The following is a 22332-nucleotide window of genomic DNA, read 5'->3' on the forward strand; positions in this document are numbered from 1 at the left end:
GGGAAGTTATCCATTACACCAGTCTATATTTCATATACTTATTGAATTTAAGCATGGTCTTGTATTTATTTAGTTTATAACTATAGCTGACTGACTTTAAACTTGAAAAGAATCTATCTTTCGTAATAAAATACGACAATTTAAAGCGAGGTTTTAAAACCTTTCTAAGAATATAGTTAATTTACTTAATGAATACAATAGGGATTTGTAGAAGGCAGTAAGCGATGGCTGAATCGTGCTCAAGATTAAAGTGATACAACAGAAATGTATCGGAGTCGACACTCGGGGAAGTTTTGTCTTTGTCATGTAAGAAAGTAAGAGCAACAGAGGCGTCCCTAAGGAGCGGTGGCTAATCCTCGTCTTTGCATCTCCAGCAATAAATATTTGCAAAGCGGTAACTCTAAAGCGGATTAGCGATAATGAATCTGGATTGTTGAGAATTTTCATATTTCTAGATTAATTTTAAACCGATTCTAATCATGAATGATATCTTTTACGTCTTTGCTATCTTTTCATATTTTATTTTAATTTATGTATATTATCGGGAAAAAGGTTAAAGTTATTTTCATTTATATTTTTATTTAAAGCCCTATTGTTTAGCTATCTACATCTAAACTACTAGGTCATTAACATGTCAATAAGTATTGGAACGAAGTTCCTTATCGCGCGTTGTGAAAGGGGGCTAGACGGAAAAAATTCTTACGAAAAGTTGTCACGACACTTTTTGCTATATCACCATGGCAACGACGTGACAATATATAACGAAAATTCATAGAAATAAAATGTACTTCTTGTGAAGACTTAAGTTTTTTATGCATAGAATAAAAATTGGTTCCTTCACTAATTAATTGAAAGGAACTTCGTTCCATCCAGGTGTCCCTTGACACCTCTCAAGTTTTTTTTAAATATTTAAGTAACACCTCGTTTTTAAATAAATGTACTAACCTGGACCATAACAATTTTATCACAAAACAATTTGACCACAGTGGAACTCGTATTCGTTCAGGCGTAATTAATCCGAAAAATATTGTTATGCGAAAATTCGAAAACCACAAAAAGTAATTACATATTGTTGGTTAATTATCATATTGTTTTTGTTATACTAGCTGTCGCCCGCAACACCGTCTGCGCGGAATTAAAAAAAAACTTGTGCCCATGTGTTCTTCTAGACTATGTTCTTCTATCTACATCTGTGGCAAATTTCATTAACATTCGTTCAGCCGTTCCGGCGATACCTTCAAATAAACATCATCCATCCATCTAAACATGCACATTTATAATAGTAGTAATATTTAGCTCTTGCATCTATATTATGTGACGCTGTTATCCAATAAAAAATAATAAGATGACAGCTGTAGTTGTCGCGAAGTTAAAATACGTAGATAAACTATCCCTATATGGTAAAGATTTCAAAACAACATAACTGATTGCAACATAGGTAACATTGATTGTGTACGGCGCAAGCACAATGCCAAGAATGCAGTGAATCGCAGGTAAGCGATACATTCTGGCTGCAGACCAATAAATCAGTGAGCTCGCGCCCGCAATCGACTCTCCCACAAATCAGTCTGCTGCGCTCACAGCGAGTGACGTCACAGCTCCTTGAGTATTTCTAACCAGATTCTAAGACTTAAGACGCATTTTCCACTACACTACTTCTATTCCTATGACTCGTGGCTACGTCCCGAAGCAAAGCATGACGACTGTAGTAGTGACAACATTTTTTTTGTATTCGATTTAGAATAGTTTTTCTCCTTGTTTAAAAACATGGAAGTAAAAACATATATTTTGACCAAATTTCTATTTTTACTCTTATTACAAACTTATTGGCCCGTTTAATGGCCGGATTTTTAACAGTGGTAGATTCGTTGTTGCGGGATGCAGAAGACAGGCTTGAAGTTTAACCAAATCCGTGATTCGTCTGATGAGTGTGCGTGCCGGAAGCCTAATTTTGTCTGCGTTCCCCTACCACTCTTTTCTTATAAGGAAAGGATGGGAAGGGAAAGTGGATTTGACGAAGGACGTGACGCATAGGAAGAGGATATATCTTCTATCTGTGCGTTCCCTCCTGTGACGATTACTTGCCTTGCTATTGCCTACCTTTACCTTAGCGATCGCTTCATTATTTAGCTAAATTCAGGAGACAGCTTGCTCGTTTGCCACCTGAAGATATAAAAAACCTGTCTAAATAATTTTACCTTTATAAAAGTGGCAATCACAGACATTATTAAAAACAGGCATTTCTCATTTCCATTGAATTCTATTATTGCAGCAAAGGGTATTCAATTGCTCTGAGTACCTGACATAAATAAATGTTTTGGGGATTATTTTACATTAGTAACGTATAAGCGAAGCGGGATTATGTATCCTAAGCATTAGCATTAAACATCGTTAGTAACTATAAGTGCTCTCTGTGTAATGTACTGAGCTAATTCACTTAATGCAGATGATACTTGAATATCAATGGAGCTAATTGCACGGCGGAGTGTTGCGTTACCATGTTAATATCTGGTGCATCAGCTGTCGGAAGCATTCCCGCTCTATTTACTGACATATATACACTTATGTACTAATCGAATTTAATAGTGAATGTTAAGATAATATTTTGATTATTATAATATTGATGTATTTAATATGCTTCTGTCATCTTCGAATGTTATTTGCTCTTTCTTAAATTTTAATTTTTTAGCTTCAAACATAACATAACATAACATAATATTATAATATCTTAATCTACTTTAAATGTTATGTATAACTTGTTATTGTTGAATAACTATTGTTCACCAAAGATATTAGTTTCGTATATTTCCTAATACGATTTGATTTTAGTACAATTCCCAGGAAATGTGTACATTATATCATCATTATGTGTATATTAAAATCTCTGAGACTGTATTTTATGCATTTCAAAAGCTTTGGAATTTTATAAATATCCTAGAAATTTTGTATAATTCCAAGGTTTCATATATTTCTGGTAACGCCTACAACATAAAATGTGTGGATGTTGATACCTTTACAAATATGATATGTAGTACAATTTAATGTCATAGTCTAAAACTTCCCTTATAAAAATGTGTCGCATTTCTGTCACATTTATTTACATAAACAAAGGTATATAAAGCTTTGTGATGTTGAAATTTCGAGCATACTCGCAATCGTTGAAAGTATTGTGTTAATTTTGGCCCCCAAATTGGTGCTTACGGTATGCTTTGACTCCTAACGTAGGTATGTTCAAACTTTTTTATAGGCTGCAAGAAAAATTTTGATAGAAGGGAAATATCAAAATTAATTTATGAATATGACAAAAAATGTAATAAGATGAGGCGTCATTTTATCATTCTTTCTTTAGTTATTTCTTTTTTTATTATAAACGAATTAAAAGGAAACATATTAATAATAAAATACAAACCATAACTAAGATAAAGCGAATTCCTGATAATATTGTTTTAATGTTTAGATTGAGCAAATGTTTCATCATCAACCTGCCCTTATCACTATGGAGGGTCGGCACAGTATGTACTACTCCACCATACATCTCTATCAGCCGTCATATCTGAATTTACCCCCTTCTTACGCATATCCTCTTTCACACAATCCATCCATACTTTCTTTGATCTTCCTCTACCTTTATAGCCTCCACGTTCAATCTCATTACTTTTTTGTACTCATTACTTAGATGGAGCAAATATTTAAGATAAAAAATAGAAAATGTATGGCCGTTTTATTCACTACAATATTTCTCTCTCATCAATTAGTCAACTACATTGCGAACGTGATTTTTTTCGCACGCAAAGGGAACGTTAAAGTCTCCTGGAGTAAGCAATTGCTGAAACAACCTTAGTAAATTTATTGCCATTAAATCACAGCAATTCATTTGCAACAAGCAATGTAGGACGAATGGTGCGTTAACTATTTACCCATGCAAATACATTTTGTCTTCACACGCTTTTAGCTTTATTACTTTGTGTGGCAGATTTACGTCATTCTTTTTTCTATTCTATTTTGTTTATTTCTTTTTTCTATTCTGTGTTGCTTACTTACATATATGTTGCTATAGTTTTAATTTATTTACTTACTAGCTTTTACACGCGACTCCGTCCGCGCGGAATAAAAAAAAATAGAAAACGGGGTAAAAATTATCCTATGTCCGTTTCCTGGTTCTAAGCTACCTAACCACCAATTTTCAGTCAAATCGATTCAGCCGTTCTTGAGTTATAAATAGTGTAACTAACACGACTTTCTTTTATATATATAGATATATAGATTGTTTATTGATAGCATTTAATAGCATTTGTTGGCAATTAAATCGTACTTTTAATATTTGAACTGCGAAATGTTTGGATGGATGTTTATTACTACTTATTTCCAAAACTTATCAGATCTGGAAGAAATTTAGCACAGATGTTAAACATAGGCTACTTACTAAGTCTGTATTTTTAATTCGGACGAAGTTGCAAAGCAAAATCTAGTGTATAATATTACAACTGAAGTCTTAACGTATATTACCTAAACAAGGTTTCGACTTCCTTCGTACTTGTATCGACACCTATTGTTTCCTTTGTTTGTTTCAGAGAGAATGTGAGGTATAAATATATGTTTTAATACAAATATCTCTTCAGTCGAAACCCATAGATACGATATTTTAATGTTCGAGACAAAAAATAAACGATAATGTTTCGAATTACAATAATATTTTTATCATAACACAGTTGGTTTCAACGAACGCGGGGTCAGCAAGCTAACAGACAGGTCGTGATGTTGCTATATAGTATGTTTCAATTACTTAAATTAATATTATGTTAAAAAAAGTTTACTCATTTAACTCTGTGGTAAAATAAATATACAAATTTTATAAATTACACTTAAATCAAATAAAAACAGTAGTAGTAGTAATAATTAGACTTCTACTAGAATGAATTTTCTGAATTACTTTTTGGGTTAGTTACTCAAATTAATTGTCTTATTTTCTTAAAATTTTAAAGTTTTAATTTTACTTCACTAATTTTGTTGTCATTTTTAACAATGTAAAATATATTGTTATTGTGAATCAGAAGTAACTAGGTTACTAGGTAACGTAAAACATATTGTTATTGGTAATTAAATGATGTTATAACACAACTAAATCGTAATTTACAATAACTTTGTCATGTAACAAAGCAAAGTAGGTCATGAATCATTTTTAACATTTTTAAAAATAATATAAAAACGATATCACTAGTAGAAGTCATCAGTTAACGAAGTATCATTTTAACAAAACGTTTACTATAAAGCAACACTCTGTATATAGAATATTTTGTGTAGTATACAATTTTTTCCATTCAAATGTGATTGTAAGTTAGTTATAGTCCATATAATATTACTTATTTGTTATTAATGTGTCAAAGCATTTAAAAATTAACACGTGCTTATTTTTTTTTTCCAAATATTAGTAGTTTTTCAAGTATTTATTTTAATAATGTTGGCTTCCCGAATAACATGCATTGTGTTTAGTACGTTGTGTTTATGTGGAGTGAATTCGATGTATTTAAAAGGTCCGCCAATAACCAGGTATGATCCATGTGGACTTGGTATGATACAATTTGAAAAAATTAAAGATAAAGTTTGGCAAGGTGTTCTAAATTTGAACATATTTAATACAAATGGAATAAATAACAATGGAATCGATATACAAATTAATTTTGAAAAACGCATGGCGCTATTTGAGGTGAGTGTTAACATTTACAGCTTTCAGTGTATTTATAAAAAACTAGCCGTCGCTCGTGACTACGTCCGTAAGAAATTAAAAAAAAATGTTAGTAAATAGCCTACGTGTTCTTCCAAGACTTCATCTGTGCTAAATTTCATCAAGATCCATTGTGCTGTTTCGGAGATACCTTCAAACAAACATCCAGTCATCTAAACATTCGCATTTATAATATAAGTAAGAAGTAAGATATGGAGCGATTTTTTTTTAGAGAAAAGTAGTCCGATATACTTTTGTAATTCGTAATAAATATTATACGTATTGTTTCAGGTTACTAAAAATTCCACGTTGACCGTTGAAAATAACGAACGAGATTTTAATATAAAAATTCCGTCTAATGTACCAGTACTTTATGTATTTTACTTAGCCGTAATCAGTGAGGGTGTTAATGACGTTCCGATTGTAAAAAGATTTCTTATAAATAATCATACCTTGTGTGACGATACAATCAAGGTAAATTATATTTTTGTATGAGAACTGCTTTAGTCGCGAACTACCGTCCTCAATTTATTGTTCATTCTCAGAATTCACAAAATGTAAGCAAATTCAACGTAACAAAAGCGAACGATACAAAATATCGGCATATATGTGGCAGACGAAGTTTGAACCACACAGAGCTGACGTCTGTTAGGACAAACGCCAGGTCTGGTGACTGGCCATGGCACGTAGCAATTGTGGTTAAAGAACTGGTCACTAACATCGACAGATATCAGTGCGGTGGTAACATTATATCTACAACTGCTGTATTGACAGGTATGACTTGATATAGATGCTACAACTTATACAATAGCTAAAAATTCTGTATCATATTTAAAACGAAGACCCGAAATTAATAAACAAAGTGTAACATATTGGTCTTAAATTAGGGAAATTGCTTGTACATGATGCATTGTAAAATTCACTTCTCTATCGCACAGTTTCCTAAAAATTAACAGTACAATGACCACCTTTTATAACAGGTGAAATTTGTTTCTTTATATAGACGAATTAATTTGAAACAACAGATAAGTATTATTATTTAGATCTTTGAAGAAAAGAACGTCCGTCAATTCCGGCATTGTATTTTAGATTTCTCTGGTACTGCGGATGTCTAGGGCTTTGGTTCATTTGACCTTGGACGACCCAGAGCTTGTTTGCCCTCTTCTGCTATAAAAACGCAATTCTTTTTCAGCTGGACACTGTGTAAGCAAAAACAGTATCAATGTAGATCCTTGGAGAATAACAATATTAGCTGGAATAAGTAATTTAACTGATTTAAATCAGTTGGGTCGTCAAGTGCATAATGTAAGTTCTGCACTGTTTTTGTAATGAACTTCTATTATAATATTGACAGTTTACTGTGGCAAACAATTCACCCAATATCAAATGACCACTATTCATTAACAGTCACAACATGCTAGGCAATAAGTTGCATTTGAATCACCAAGGTTTTTGGACAGGAGAAATTTTAAGTAAAAAACCAATGGTAGTTAACCATTTCCTCGTCAAATTCTACTTTCCTTATACTTCATTAAAGAAAGATTTCTTAAAGAATTTATTTTGTTGCATTGATGTTATTTTTGGTAAAAAGACTACAGACAGCAAACATATTCACATTTCAGGCTGTACAAGTTATACTTCATCCGGCGTTCAGTGACAACCAAGCCACCGCTGACTTGGCCATTATAAAAGTTACAAGTTTCCGATTCACAGAATATGTGCAACCTGTTTGCATATGGGGACCAGTGTATGACAAATCGTCGCTGTTTGGAAAGGAAGCCATTGTAATTTATTCTTACACAGCTTTTGCATATGTTTTCTATGAATAACCACCGTTTCATTTTACACTAACTTATATAAGCTATTTTTAAATAATAACTGAATTTACTGGTTCAGTATTTAAGCATAGCTCATTTTGAATTCTATCATTAAAATTTGCAGATTGTCGGATTCGGTACAACGGAGGACAACAAGCTTTCTGATACACTCAGATCTGCTTATACAGTAGTGCAGAATGACTTTACATGCATTGCGTACTCACCTAAATTGTATTCCAGTCTCCTTAACGAATTTACATTCTGCGCAGGATACGGACCTTATTCTAGTAAATATTTTTTAATACTCTAAGTATGCTGTGCTCTTTTTTTCGGTTTCGATTAATATTTATTGAAGAGCGTCGGTGGCTCAGGGGTTAAGTACTTGACTTACAATCTGCAGGTCCTGGGATTGAATCCCACCATGTATCAATGTGTTTTTCGATTTTAGATTTACATATGTATATTGTTTATCCGACGTTCTTACGATGAAGGAAAACATCGTGATGCAACCTGCACATATCTGAGAAGAAATTTAATGATATGCGTGAAGTCAACCAACCCGCACTTGGTCAGCGTGGTTGTTGACTATGGCCTAGTCACCCCTAAATGCTGAGCTGAGAGCCCCCCCAAGATATCTAAAAATTATTATAGCATGTTTATGTCGCGATCAAATGCAGTTAAAACAAAATCACTTGCGAGGAGAGGAATTAGTTTAGCAATCTGTTAGTATTTTAAATTATAACATTAATAATTTAAAATGTATTTATTTCAGACGTTAATCCTCGTAATGGCGATAGCGGCGGTGGATTAGTGGTAGCTACGGTGCAGTCTGATCTCGCGATCAGTTGGTTCCTGCGGGGTATTGTTTCCAAATGTGGAGTTTCACCAGGACATACTCAGTGCGATCCTAAATTTTATGTAGTATACACAGATGTTGCACCGCACTATGGATGGATATATCACAACGCGGGTTTACAATATAGTAGCAATATGTTACATTAGATCATAGCTACACTAAACTCATACGAGACATGTATTATTCATTTACAGTCCCAAATGATAAAACATCATCCTTCGGGAGAAGCGAATACTGGATCTGTTTTTTCAATATTATTCAAGATCTCCTTGTTATTGTACGTTTTTTTCATTTCATTTACTTACATTCATAAAAGCCGCTGAACTAAAAGTATCCTTTGATTGTCTTGGTGATGTCAAAGAAAAACATAACAATGACTTTCACAACATGTTAGCCTTTGAAGCTTACGAGAAAGGCGTTAGTAATTGCTATAAGCATTGTGAACGGAATGAGTGAGTCAACCAGCATTACACTTTACTAGTTCATTCACTGACTTGACTGAGGCGTCAGATCTCATCTCCAACAAAAGAGTACGCATGACTTCATTGTATGCTAAGGACTTCGATGGATGATAATCTCATGATATGATTTTGAATACAAATATTTTCACAGTAAATTTTTAATTGACATAGGATTAGTAGTGGAAAGTAGCGTCGATTATCGAGAAATTGAGGAACAGAAGGTTAGCGTGCTTTGGATATGTCATGCGGAGGGATGATGATCATATAAACAAAAAAGTAATGAGATTCAATGTGGATGGCTATAAAAGTAGAGGTAGACCAAAAAAAATATGGATGGATTGTGTGAAAGAGGATATGCGTAAGAAGGGGGTAAATTCAGATATGACGGCTGATAGAGATATATGGAGGAGTAGTACATACTGTGCCGACCCTCCATAGGGATAGAGGCAGGTTGATGATGATGATGAAAGGATTAGTAGTGGATTATTTTAACAAGCAAATTAAAAAAAAATAGAACAATATAATTTACCAATAGGTTATGAAGCATATATTAAGCTTACATCAAATACGATACTCACGATGAATTAATATGGACGTAGAATTGTTTCATCACTATTAATAAAATATAAGCAATTATCTAAAACGGAAATTGTTTTGCATAGAAATTACATACCGATTAATCATGTTGGCAGATATACAATTACAGCTTATCAATTCAATTTAAATTTGATGTCAGATATCTTTTTATTTTAACCGTTTTTGTTCAAAAAGTATAACATGTAGACGTATGTTTTCCTTAAAACCGTAGAACACAGCTGTGTCAGTTGTATTCATACATATTTTCATCTCATTTATTCTCTTTAATAAAAGAGAGACAACAACATTAAAATTACAAATATCATCATCAGCGTTTTACTGCCCACTGCTGGACATAGACTTTCCCCAATACAAGTATCTCGAGGTGCTATTTCACGGTAAAGATCATGTGACAGGTATTACTTGTCGTCATATTTGGCATTAAGAAATGAAATTAAAACTTAATCATCTTAATCATTCACAAAGGATACATTTTTGATAAGTCCTAATTCGTCCTTCCCTTTCAACCCTTTTGGAGCCCTGGCGGAGGAGGGGACGCATAGGAAAGGGGAATATCTTCTTTTTGTGCGTCCCATTCTCCGTTGATTAAAGGTAGGCAACGCATCTGCATTTGCAGATGTCTATGTGCAGAGGTCGCCTCGCTATTTCGGCGAATCCAGGTGGCCGTTTGCTCGTTTGCCACCTTATGATTTATAAAATAAAGAAGAAAATTGTTTTTTCTCATTTATTGATTATTGTTTATTCACAGCTTACAAAAGGAATAAGTAATTTTTATTCCAATTTCATTCCCTTGCATAATATCGTGACTTAGGGTCCCATATTGCCTCGGGGTACATGGTTAATATAACCAAATGTCAGAAATGCCAAAAGCAGGCAAATAAGCCTTACTGCAAAATAATCATGAAGATAATAAGATTTTTACCTGAGAGTTAATTTGGTGTAGCTCCAAAAATAAAAACGTTTAAAACTTTTAAATTAAAAAACAAAAAAATTATAGAAAAAAGAGTAGTTAACAAAGGTTAATAAGTTTTTTTTTTTCATTTTTTTTTTGGTGAGAAGGAAAGAAAATGACGTCACAAAATTATATAAAAGTACTCTTTTATCACTAGTATTGTTATATTTAATCTTGCTTTAAGTTAAATATGAAAAATGTCCATCTGTTCGGTCGTCATTTGTCTCTTTTTTGTGGAAGTTTATTGAGTTCGTCCTTTTTTTAATTAAAAGTTTTTGCGTAATGAGAAGGTTGTCTTCATCACTTTTCGGAATAACGACCGAACCAAAAGTTTCGTCGATTAAAACTTCTTAAAAGGAAATGTACCTGAGTTTAAACAGGGCTCGTTAATATTATAAATTCTCGAATATTCGTAATTAAATCGTACTTTAGTTTTCAACAAGACTACAAACTATTTTTACTTTACATAATATTTTGTTATTTGTTGCATCTAACATAGTTGAAAATACACCTCGATATCCGACAGTAAAAGTCTTCGCTTTCAATATATACTCGTAGCTTTCAGGGTTGGACATTAGCTTCAATCTTTTAGTGACGGAACGCATTATTTTAAGAAAAACTTCGGAGCTAGTGTGAAAAATAGAACGTAGAGGATTAGAAAAATATTGAATGCATCTTGATAAAATTTTTCGTCATAATCTTGCTCTCTTTCTAATACTATGACAATTATTGTTGCAAATTCTATGACTGTTCTATTTCATTCTATATCCATTCACTACATATCCGCATCACGACATATGTAATCTACACCCGCTTCTCACCATGCGGCGTAATTAACTATCCGAGGAGCAAACTAACGAAGCTATGTGTCCGACTCATTGGTGCATGATCGTGCATTAAATTAGCCTTTAACAAACCTACAGTAACTAGTTACATCTAAGACGAATGAATTGATGTTATAATTCAAAGAATTGTTAACTGAATGACTTTAAAGTTATAGAATACATGAAAAGTAATAGATAATAGTAATGTTCTTAATATCCATAAATGAACTTTGATTTCTTAAATTAACAATGTAATATGTAACCATAATGTGGTGATCAGTAATGAAGAATATGTCAATTTCCGAAATATATCTGACAAAAACTAATAACTCTAATGAACGTATTTTCGCTACAAAAAATGACAATTTAATGGTAAAATTATTGTGTCGAGTACAAACGCTTTATTCTCAGATTTCTTAAATCTTTGAATGAAAGAAATAATAATTTATACCAAAGCAATGTTTAAAAGAGAACTTATCTCAGAAGAACTGATTTAATATAAACATTAAAACAATGTTACATTCAAAATTATAATGTACATTTGGTGTTGTTAAATTATCTTTGAATAGTCGATTGTGCCAGGTTAATGACGCATTTTATTTTATTATTCTTTTGAATGTTTGCGAATTGCGTGCAATTCGATGTAATATGAAACGGTACGGGCCGCGTAGTTACCAATGATACGGTAATAAACTGCGTAAGCCCACGTACCGACTCATTGGGGCATGACTGTGCATTAAATTAGCCTGCAACAAGCCCACCAGCCCAGCTCACCGGGAACTAATATTGCGGTGAATTGCTACTACGGAACTATGATTAAACGCGGAATCTATAATCGGTTTGTCGTCGAAACTTCCGAATTGAAATTACTTCGAACTAAAGTTGATGCATAGTTACGCGTTCAATTAATATTCCTTATTTGATTTAAAGTCTTCTCTTGAGATGTTATTGTCCTTTTCAGGGTTTAAAAATTTACTCACTCAGACCATACTGAACTGATCAGTAAGGATAACAGAAACGTAATATGAGCTAATAAAATATACTCTTGATGTAATTTTATAAGCCAAAAATAGATATTTTGAGAGTAAACCCTATCGATTTACCGTTTGAATCCCAAAGGAAGTGTAACGAACAATATTGCTACAAATAAGCGCTGGCTAAAACTAGATTCAGGTTGCATAAATTGTAACAAATTGCACAAATTCATTGAGCTAATATAACTATGAGAGATTGATTTTCTGAGAAATATGAATATAAGAGAAATAAGGAAGTAATTTTACATGAAAATGAGATTTTAATTAAATTTAAAATATTGCTCTACAATATTATTAATTTGAAAAGTACTTATAGTTGTGAATTATTAGTAATGTTATTTTATTTCGGTGTCCGGTACGCAATAATGTCTGTCACCATTTACTGCGACGGAGACACGTTGACACATTGAGTTTTCCCGTTGCAATGCAGTGTGAGATCGTATTCGAGAGACATTATTTCTATTGCATTAGTGAAATTTTGAATCTATCGAATTTCGTATTTGTTTTCTTAATTTTAAAGTTGATTTTGCCTTAACATCACTATTTAAGAGTGTCGTTTTTTCGCGCTACAATGGGAATTGATTGAGGAATAACATTTCGTGACTGGCAGTTTGAGAAATGTTATTTTTTAACACTGACTACAAAAGCCGTAACTTCGTAACGTAACTTCTTCGTAACAATATGTAACTTATAGTTTATCATTTTTACACTAGAAATCTTTTATTTTTATATTCAACAAAAGCAAAACGTTTAATTTAGCATTCACATATGCTAATTGTTTACGATTTTATGGATGTTTCCCGTTGGACATTCGTTTTTTTTTTATTTTTGATATTAGCAAGCGGCTTATTTAGCGTATTACTTAGTATTGTTTTTTATTAAATTTTATGGCTTTTGGTTGAATTAACCTAATATTTTAACACATTTTAAATACACCACTAATCTTCACTGTACATATGAGTAATGCCTGAGAAGAAATAAGATCGCCAAGCTCCTAAGACATACATTTGTGATATTACTAATATTATAAATGCAAATGTTTGGATGGATGGATGGATGGATGTTTGTTTGAAGGTATCTCCAGAACGGATCTTGATGAAATTTGGCACAGTTGTAAAACATAATCTGGAAGAACACACAGGCTACTTATAACGTTTTTTAATGTTGCGCGAACAGAGTCGCGGGCGATAGCTAGTATTTCATAATTAAAATTAAAACTAAAACATTAAACGTGGTTCACCTTGTGGGAAATGGGTTCGATGTAGACGGCGTGACATTTTAAAATGTTAACACAACTTTATGCTTGGATAGCGAACACCTGGCGGAAAATAGATTAATTACATCTTATGAAAGACGTGTTATTAGGTACAAAATAATTATCTATAACATATTTTAATTCTTTTGCTATGTATTGTATTATAATCAATACAAAATGCAAGAAATATAATATACTGAAGCTGTTATTTTTATTTTTTCTTTCGATATCATTTAAAAATACTGCCTAATATCACAGCAGTAAATACTTATTTATTCATAAAAAATATGTTGTTTGTATCAATTACATAGTTTACTTGTCATATCAATTTGTACGTTAAGCGTTAAATTAAATACTGATAGTTTTTACATTTAATTATGTGCATGTAATATGTATTAAAAGAAACACGATACATCTGTTCATTTTTGTGTCCATTCTTTTGTAACAACCTAATCTATGGCGGCCACGCCGGAAGCTTTCGGTGGGGTAAAATGTCGATGACATGATAGATAATTCATTTGGCAATATATCACTTAGTAAGCATCGGCTCGTAGCTTTAACATTGTCGTATTAGACGGAGTACTTTTGTTTAACATTGTCCAATAAATAATTTAATGTTCGTACCTTATTTTAGAACTTTGGCAGTTGTTTATTTAAAGCGAGGAATAAATTATTTGTAGTATTGAAATTTCTATGAAAAATTTCTTACATTTAGTAAAACAATAACAACATTTTGTTTTTACTGAGCTATTCATGAGTGTAGCAATTTATTTATGTGATAAGTTAAACATGATATTTATTTATGCAGATCAAATCACGGATTAGTCGTAATTAGAGCTAATAAGATATTAGTTGAATTTTAAATATATTTTTTAATTCATTTTTCAAATAAAATAGCACAATTTTCTAATGCCACCACGGAAGCAATAACAATTAACTAATTAGCCAACAACGACCTAATCGCATGACTTGCAGTCGTTCAATGAATTACATTCGAAAAATTATAACCATCTGAACCAGCGGCATTACTTGAAACTTAATCCTTATTTCTACGTTACAAGGAAATCAAATTAAAGCCGGCCCTTTATTTACAACTAACTTTATTTACAACTACGTAAAAATTTGTATACAGCCTAAAGTTTTTATTAATCTGGATTAAATTCTTTAGAACATTATTTCTTACAAATCAAAACATGTGAAAATATACTGCAATAACTAAACAAAAATATGTACACAGATTTAAAATAATAACACAATATAGAAATAAAGTAAGATTTTCTATAAATTTTCTTGCACTTCAAGTGCCCGATTTAAATAAAAGTCTTCATAAGGCAACCATTAAAGAATCTCGGTGTTGAACTTAAAAATATTTCTCAGCACTAAATAATTGAGCGCTGAACATTCCGATGTTTTCCATGTTAAAGCGTTCCACACCTGGGATCGTTTCGTGACACAATGCAATAAGCTTTTTTGTGTACCCGGAATTAATCAACCCTTTGGCTCTTATAGTTATACAAATAAAGATGAGTTTTCTGTAGATGTTGATTTCGTCCAGAATCAAATAAGGTTACTAGAGCAAGAGGCTGAATACGGATGTGGACATAAAAATTTGGAAGCACGCAAACCTGACGTGTGCTACGGAATACTTGGTCGTGGTATTGAAAAGTCTTGTTCCTGCCTTTGTATGTCACTGGCATTATGTTGTTATTGATATCTTTCTAAATATTATAAATATGAATGTTTGGATGGATAGACGGATGGATGTTTACTACGACGTAATTCCAGAACGGCTTATCGGATGTGGATTAAATTTAAAACAGATTTAAATTTAGGTCTGGAATAATGCATAGGCTAATGACTCCAAGCCGACGAAGTGAAAATCGACAGCTAGTCATTAAATATATTTTAAATAAACATTTAAAAAGGTATTAAATCTAATAGATAACAAGAGGATTTTATATCAATATCAAAGCGTTGCCGGTTTTTCTTTGATGTGTCACAATTGAGTTCTTTGCTTGAGGCATTCGGGGCACGTTCGCTTATAATCATGTTCGAGTCTTCCAATGTTTGATAAAGTTCTCATGCCTCGTACGAAAAATGACGTGTTCCCCGCTATCGCACAAAATAATAGGGACGAGTGAGGAATTCGTGAAATTCTCGTCTGTCCAAGTGACGTTGCAAATATCTTTAATTATATACCAAGTGCTTTATTTCTATCGGTACTATTATTGTCTTCTATATATTTTTATGGTTATTACACTTTTGGCCGTATAGAGTAAAAACTAAAGCAACGAAAGGTGCAACCAAGCATGAATGAAAGCACATTTTGGTGCTGATAAAGCTAAGTAAAGTAGCAAATTTAAATAAAACTCCGATGAAACAAAAACAAATTATACAATACCTACAAGTAAAGAAAGTTTGAAATCCTTTTCTACTTAATACAAGTTACAACTTTAAGCTTGCTTGATTAAATACCTACGTAAATAAGTGATAAACAACTTATAAAAAAAAAAAACTATCTATAAAGCAGTGACCACGTTCGTGAGGAAAGCAACATTTGGTTTCACTTTCACTAATATTCCAGACGTGTCCGTTGCGGGAGCTTCGGATACTAACTGCCTGTGATTTTTATGCAGCCCAGCAAATGACAGTGCGTCGTGTCATAGGCACGGATGGGCCGGGTCGTTTCCTCTGATGACCCGGCGTGCGACCCCTAGGGCGGAATAACGACGTCTAGTGAAGCTCCGGACATATCGACACTACGATTGCATATACCAATTTAAAACCTAAAATTTATAAGCAAACTAAATAATACTGATCGTAAAAGAGGTCCATAGAATTTTTTCTGTGTTTAGACCGATAGCAGTTTGTGAGAATTTGTGCCTGCGATTAATCTGAAAGCTTCTTTTTCCTTTTATTTTTTGTATGGTAATTTTGCATTACATAAAAAAATCTAGTAACTATACCAAGTTTCTATTTTGCGATCCAAAGTCAACAACACTTGTCTATGGATGAAGTAAAGGATGGTGATTATATATATGTGTTGCAATTTAAAACCGAGTTAATTAGGACGGTAATAAACATGACAATGAGCCATTCATTACTAGAGTCAAAGAAGTACATGAAGTGACATCACTAACGTACGGCAATGCGGACAATTCTGGACGTGGACAAATGCGGCCAGCGAGTCGCCGTGACACGTTCATTGAGCTTTCATTTGGGCAATTTTCGACTAAATCCCGGCCAATCGGACGCTCCGGCGGCCTAACTGCCTCCATTTGCCAGAATAAATACTCGCCTTTGAGTGACTTTAAAACAGATCAGACTTAAGTGTGTAAATGTCATTTGAGAAGACTACAAGCGCGCTTTTAAAATTTTATTTCAAAAGAAATTTGAGGAGTTCTTTAGTAAAAAGTATTTTTATAGTGATCAGAAACGTTCTTTAAATTGATTCTTTCATTTAAATTAATAAAACTGATTCACACAACTTTCCCTACAAAGAAAAAGAATTTCTAATAATCAAATACTGGTCCTGTTAGTAATCATCGAAATAAGTTCTCAAATAATTTTTAAATAACGCTAATTTGTAAAACTACGGATTATACTATTAATCAGGTTACTAATCTGCCTTTGCTAAATTCCTGGTCAATTGACATGTTTATTAAAAAAAATCTAATTTTAAGAATTCAAATTAAGAATACAAATAATTTTTGTTAACTATCATACTGCTGGATTCCTGGTTCAAAGCTATATACTTCACGAGTTTCCTTATAAGCGTCCATTAAATTAAACGTATGGCTTTGGCGAACACCAGTGCGGTATAAAGGGGATAATGTTGATCTCTCTTATCGGCCGGGGGATTTACACCTGTATGATATTTCGTATTGCGACCATAAAGCCGGTTTACTTTAAATCTTGCACATTTCGCGATGATTTAAACTTTGCACTGCGAAAATCCTTATCATTTACACATTAGGCTTTAACCTATTAATAGAGCACACAATTTGGTTAAAGATTGAGGGTAAAGCAATTACGAAATACAAAAGAATATAATGAGTAAGACTTTCTCGGGATAATGATACAAGTTAATATAAAAGATGTAAAAATAATGGATTATTACATAAAGTTGATGCTGTTATTTTATAAAAATGTTAAAATGAAGTTGAAAAATGTTACGTACTAGATTCTAGAAACTAAAAACAGCTTTTCATGGAATGTTAGCGTGGAACACATGCACCGAGCTCGTCTAGGCTCTATTGACCCAAATAGACATACAAATAGCTGAAAGGAGGCTCACGCGGGATCATTATTCCCGCTGTACGCTGTGAAAAGTGTCAGGACGCTCGAGGACCGACATTTATCAACATCCGACAGAGACTACTCAATTTGCTGGCAATATATTATCAGGCGCTCAGTCAGCTTTTAAAATGTCAAGATGCCTTTTAATGACTTTAAAATAACCAGGAACTATTATAATACTTTTGGTTTAAGACTCAATATGAACTGAAAACTAAGTCGAAAACACTTATTAAATTAAATTAAATAAAAATCTAGAAATATAAAGCAATACCTATATAGCCAAAAATACTAGGTCAAAGCTATTAAATCAAATCTTTATTAAATTAAATAATAATACAAATAACTATTCTTTTCTCACATCGTTATTATTCTTAACACTATAACCCAGTAATATATCATCAAAACTAGATAATCCCTCTATAGATTAAAGTGGATTCAGTTAGAAAAGTTAATATAGTTAACAACTTGATTTATATGGACATAAATCTTCGTCGGAAAGTCTTGTGAGTCAGAACGATGACCCGGGGCTACTTAGGACTGTTAAAAAATCTTTTGGACGGGCAAGTCTGCGCAATCTTTTGCTCCATTAAGTCCTTCACGCTCGCCGCCTATGGAAATTGGATGTAAAACGAAATATTGTAGTCCGAAATAGTTCCTTCCTAAGATTTGTTGCGTCATTCCACAAGAGATTGTCCAACATTTCCGATACTCTGTACGACTACGCCTTTATGTGAACGATTTTTCTTTATTTACATCTATATCTATATATATAAAAGAAAGTCGTGTTAGTTACACTATTTATAACTCAAGAAAGGCTGAATCGATTTGACTGAAAATTGGTGGGCAGGTAGACCAGGAAAAGGACATAGGATAATTTTTACCCCGTTTTGTATTTTTTATTCCGCGCGGACGGAGTCGCGGGTAAAAGCTAGTTTTGTATATTTCCTACTTCAGCGATTTTTAAGTATGAATTTTAATTATAAGTTAACGAAGTAAGCTCAGCCATTGTTATTCAATAAAATCATGAAGGTCGCTTGCCCTTTTGTTCTCTAATAGCATTTAGGTAGATTGGAACCAATCTGCAAAAGTAAACAAGAAGGCTTCAGTGTTTTAGAGTATTTGTTGTTTTTGTTAGCGCCTGTGATATAGAGTTAGCAAATTTACAATCAAACTTTTTCCTGCGTATTTGATGTTTATTATGTGTGTGTTGTGAAAAGTCGTAAAACTGAAATATTGTGAAGAATATTTAGAAAACAAAATGGTAAAAGACATTATCTAATAATAAATGCACAGTTTAATTAAATTTATTGACTCAAAAGTCATAGGAATTTGGTGACATTATTTTTAAAGGGCGCGAAATGATAAACAAAGTATTTAAAACTAGGAAAGTTTTGGAAAAAAATGTGGTCAAGTTGTGCCTTAACCAGTTTATGTGTTCCATCCTTGTCAAGGGGAGTGCTAACCGTCTCTCCTTTCAATAGACACATTTTCATTGACATCAGAGTTTACTTATATTCCAAGCATAATAAAAATGTTAATAGCGCGATACAGAATGGTACTGAATAATTTTGTTATTTCTTTAAGTAAATTTATAAGGTTATCAAATAACATTACTAAAATATATCAACAAATATTTAACAGCTAAAACGACAGCAAAAATGTAACTAAAAATAAAAATTGTTAAAAATTGAAATTATACCGCCATCTATCGGTGGAAACTGAAAACTAAACTTTTGAACTTTGCAGCTTTCATTAAGATGTTTTGTTATTTGGTTTGTTATAATTTAAATTTGATATATTTGGTATATATTGATATTAATTAAAATAATTATTGATTTTTTGGAATTCCCAAAATATTTCAGATTAAAAATTGTAGACAAAGAATGGATAAAAATAAAAAGTTCCATGATAAAGCGAAAATCCTAACTAAAACTATTGAACCAATATTTTTTTCAGAATTAGTGATCTATCTTTTATATAAATAGCATTGCTATATTTTTAATATTAACAGAACAGTATTTATTGAAATTCACTCGAGCGATCCTGCCTACTTATTGCTTATCTTGGCTATTATTTGTTATTTCCTATCTATCTCAAGAATAAGAACAGGAATTTCCAACGTAAATTTATTTCTATTTCTCAAAAAAAAAAAAAACAACTAGAACTACACAACCTTAGCAGTAATACGCCATTTCTTTTCTCGCCAATAGGTGGCGTTGCCAATATTGATGTGATGAACTGATTTTTAAAATTTTGAATTTGCATAAGGTACGTCGATAATGGTTTCTGTGATTTTTAATTTTTCTACCATATAATCAAAGATACCTTTCAACATTGTTCACGAACAATAAAATTCATTAAATAGAGGGAGAGGTAAATTATTTTATGTAAGTTAAGTTATTGATTTAAATAAACTAGGCAGTGTTTTGTTCATTTAAAAATAAGTATAGAAATGTAAATAAATTTTATACTAATTATATAAATAATTTATTAAGATTATATACATTGCACTATTTATAAAATCCTATCATTCATCAGATCAGATACATCCATGAAAATTATTTATCAATACAAATAATGAATACAACATAAATCTTATTGATTTGAATAAACTAGGCAATGTTTTGTTAATTTAAAAATAAGTATATAAATGTAAATAACTTTGTACTAATTATATATATAATTTTTAAAGATTATATGCATTGCACTCTTTATAAAATCCTATCATTCAAATTAATCAGATAAATCAATGAATATTATTTATTAATACAAATAATGAATACAACATAAATCCAATAACACAAGTGGGAACCCAATATTCAACATATTGAATCGCACAAAACGAAATGGAATTTATTTTAATAAATTCCCACAAATCGTAATTAATGAAATGACATTTAATGAACGGACTTACAACGCAATATCGGACTGCAGATTCTAACATAATTTCACGGACCACTTCATTTTAGTTAAATAATACCAGCGTAAAATTACTTAATACTTCTACGAATATGTGACTATGTTGTATTTCAGACACGTGACCTTGAATTAGGTGCCCGTTCGAATTACAATCTCAGATTTTTTTTTAAACTAACTGCAGTTTAACCTTTCGGTACATTTTAAAACCTTATGTTAACAGGTAAATATAAATTTTAAGGCCTTTATTAAGTAGGGAATGTGACCGGAGGTCAATGTACTTGTATAAAACCCTAACAACAAAATCTTACTAAGCAAGTCTCGAAGGATTTACACGGACTAGTTTTTGCAATCCCTGTTTTCTAGACTTTAGGCTGCTATTTTTTGTTTACCTCTTTTTCAAGTGTTATTCTTGGGTAAGTATTTTAAATAATGGCCATAGAAATATTATGTTTATTTTACGTATAACATAATCTAATACTCCAATGCACTGAATACGAAATAATTTAACGCTTCACATATAAAAGATGTTCATAAATAAAAGCAGTATCACTTCAATGTGTCAGAGCTCAGGGGTACGAGTCGGACGGAAATCTAGGTCGGAATAATCTAGTCTATTTGTGGAGATAGCAAATATCGCGATAAAGTAGATAGGCTGATCAGTGTTTTAGTAAATAAAAATAGTAATTTCATATTTAACTTTTACATTTTTATAACAAACTTTAGGTGATTTTAATAAAAAAATATATAAAGTTAGTAAGAATGTTGCCAGTCTGTAATACTTACAGTGGGTTTCTAAGATCAAATTCTCTGTATAAAACATATCGTCATACCTGTCATAGTCGCTATGTCTGTACTGACCGAATAGACGACTTGCGTCGACGATTCAAGGTAGTGTGTAGCGGGCGAAACGGGATACTCGCGTCGCGACGTAAGGATACAATATTAATTTCAAAGTTTAAATTGCCTTGTACACAAAAGGGTTAAGAGTCGATACCATCTCGATGGGTGGCATTCCACAACAACGAGGTTTTCGCGAAACTTTCTACCTCGCACAGCCGCGTTGTGGAATACTCTGTCCTCAGCGGTATTTCTAAACAGTTACGACTTAAGATCCTTCAAGAAAAGAGAGTATATCTTCCTTAAAGGACGGCAACGCATCTGAGATTCCTCTGGCGTTGCGGATGTCCATGGGCGTCGGATCAAATAACTTTAGGTGGTCAGTTGCTCGTTTGCCCCCTTCTCCAAAAAAAAGTCTAAATATGAGTTTTCACTGCCGAAGCAATCCTATAAAACTGAGACAGCAACATGTATTTATGCGGTTGTTTTATCAGTGGAAACACACAGTAAATAATACCTTAAACAAGCTGCCGTGTTGCTTCACTATAACTTCAACTTCCGAAATGAGATAAAACAGGTTCACGAAGTTTAATGAGTAACAGCTTTAGCTAAAGTAAACTTCGGGTGCTCACTTCGTGCCTAATTAACTTGCCTATCAAATAAACAATCCATACACGTGTGATAAATCTAGACAGGTGATGCAACTCAGTGGATAAGAATTCAACTTAAAATCTCTACGATATTGTATTCAATAAATAA

The 22332-nt window shown here is 32.4% G+C and overlaps 1 protein-coding gene and 1 non-coding gene across 2 annotated transcripts; one reads left to right on the forward strand and one right to left on the reverse strand.

Moving 5' to 3' along the window:
- The first annotated feature begins 5455 nt into the window (after positions 1 to 5455).
- Positions 5456 to 8618, forward strand: LOC106720247 (serine protease gd). Its single transcript, XM_014514842.2, has 7 exons — positions 5456 to 5704; positions 6014 to 6196; positions 6268 to 6496; positions 6915 to 7027; positions 7345 to 7506; positions 7664 to 7826; positions 8312 to 8618. Exons 1-7 carry the CDS (start codon positions 5456 to 5458, stop codon positions 8539 to 8541), a joined length of 1329 nt encoding a protein of 442 aa, XP_014370328.2. The 3' UTR covers positions 8542 to 8618.
- Positions 8619 to 19212: 10594 nt separating this feature from the next.
- Positions 19213 to 19302, reverse strand: LOC123721214. Its single transcript, XR_006756181.1, has one exon. It is a non-coding gene; the product is annotated as a U6atac minor spliceosomal RNA (small nuclear RNA).
- Between the last annotated feature and the right edge of the window lie 3030 nt (positions 19303 to 22332).

This window comes from Papilio machaon, chromosome 8 (assembly GCF_912999745.1).
Source record: "Papilio machaon chromosome 8, ilPapMach1.1, whole genome shotgun sequence".
Taxonomy (NCBI): domain Eukaryota; kingdom Metazoa; phylum Arthropoda; class Insecta; order Lepidoptera; family Papilionidae; genus Papilio; species Papilio machaon.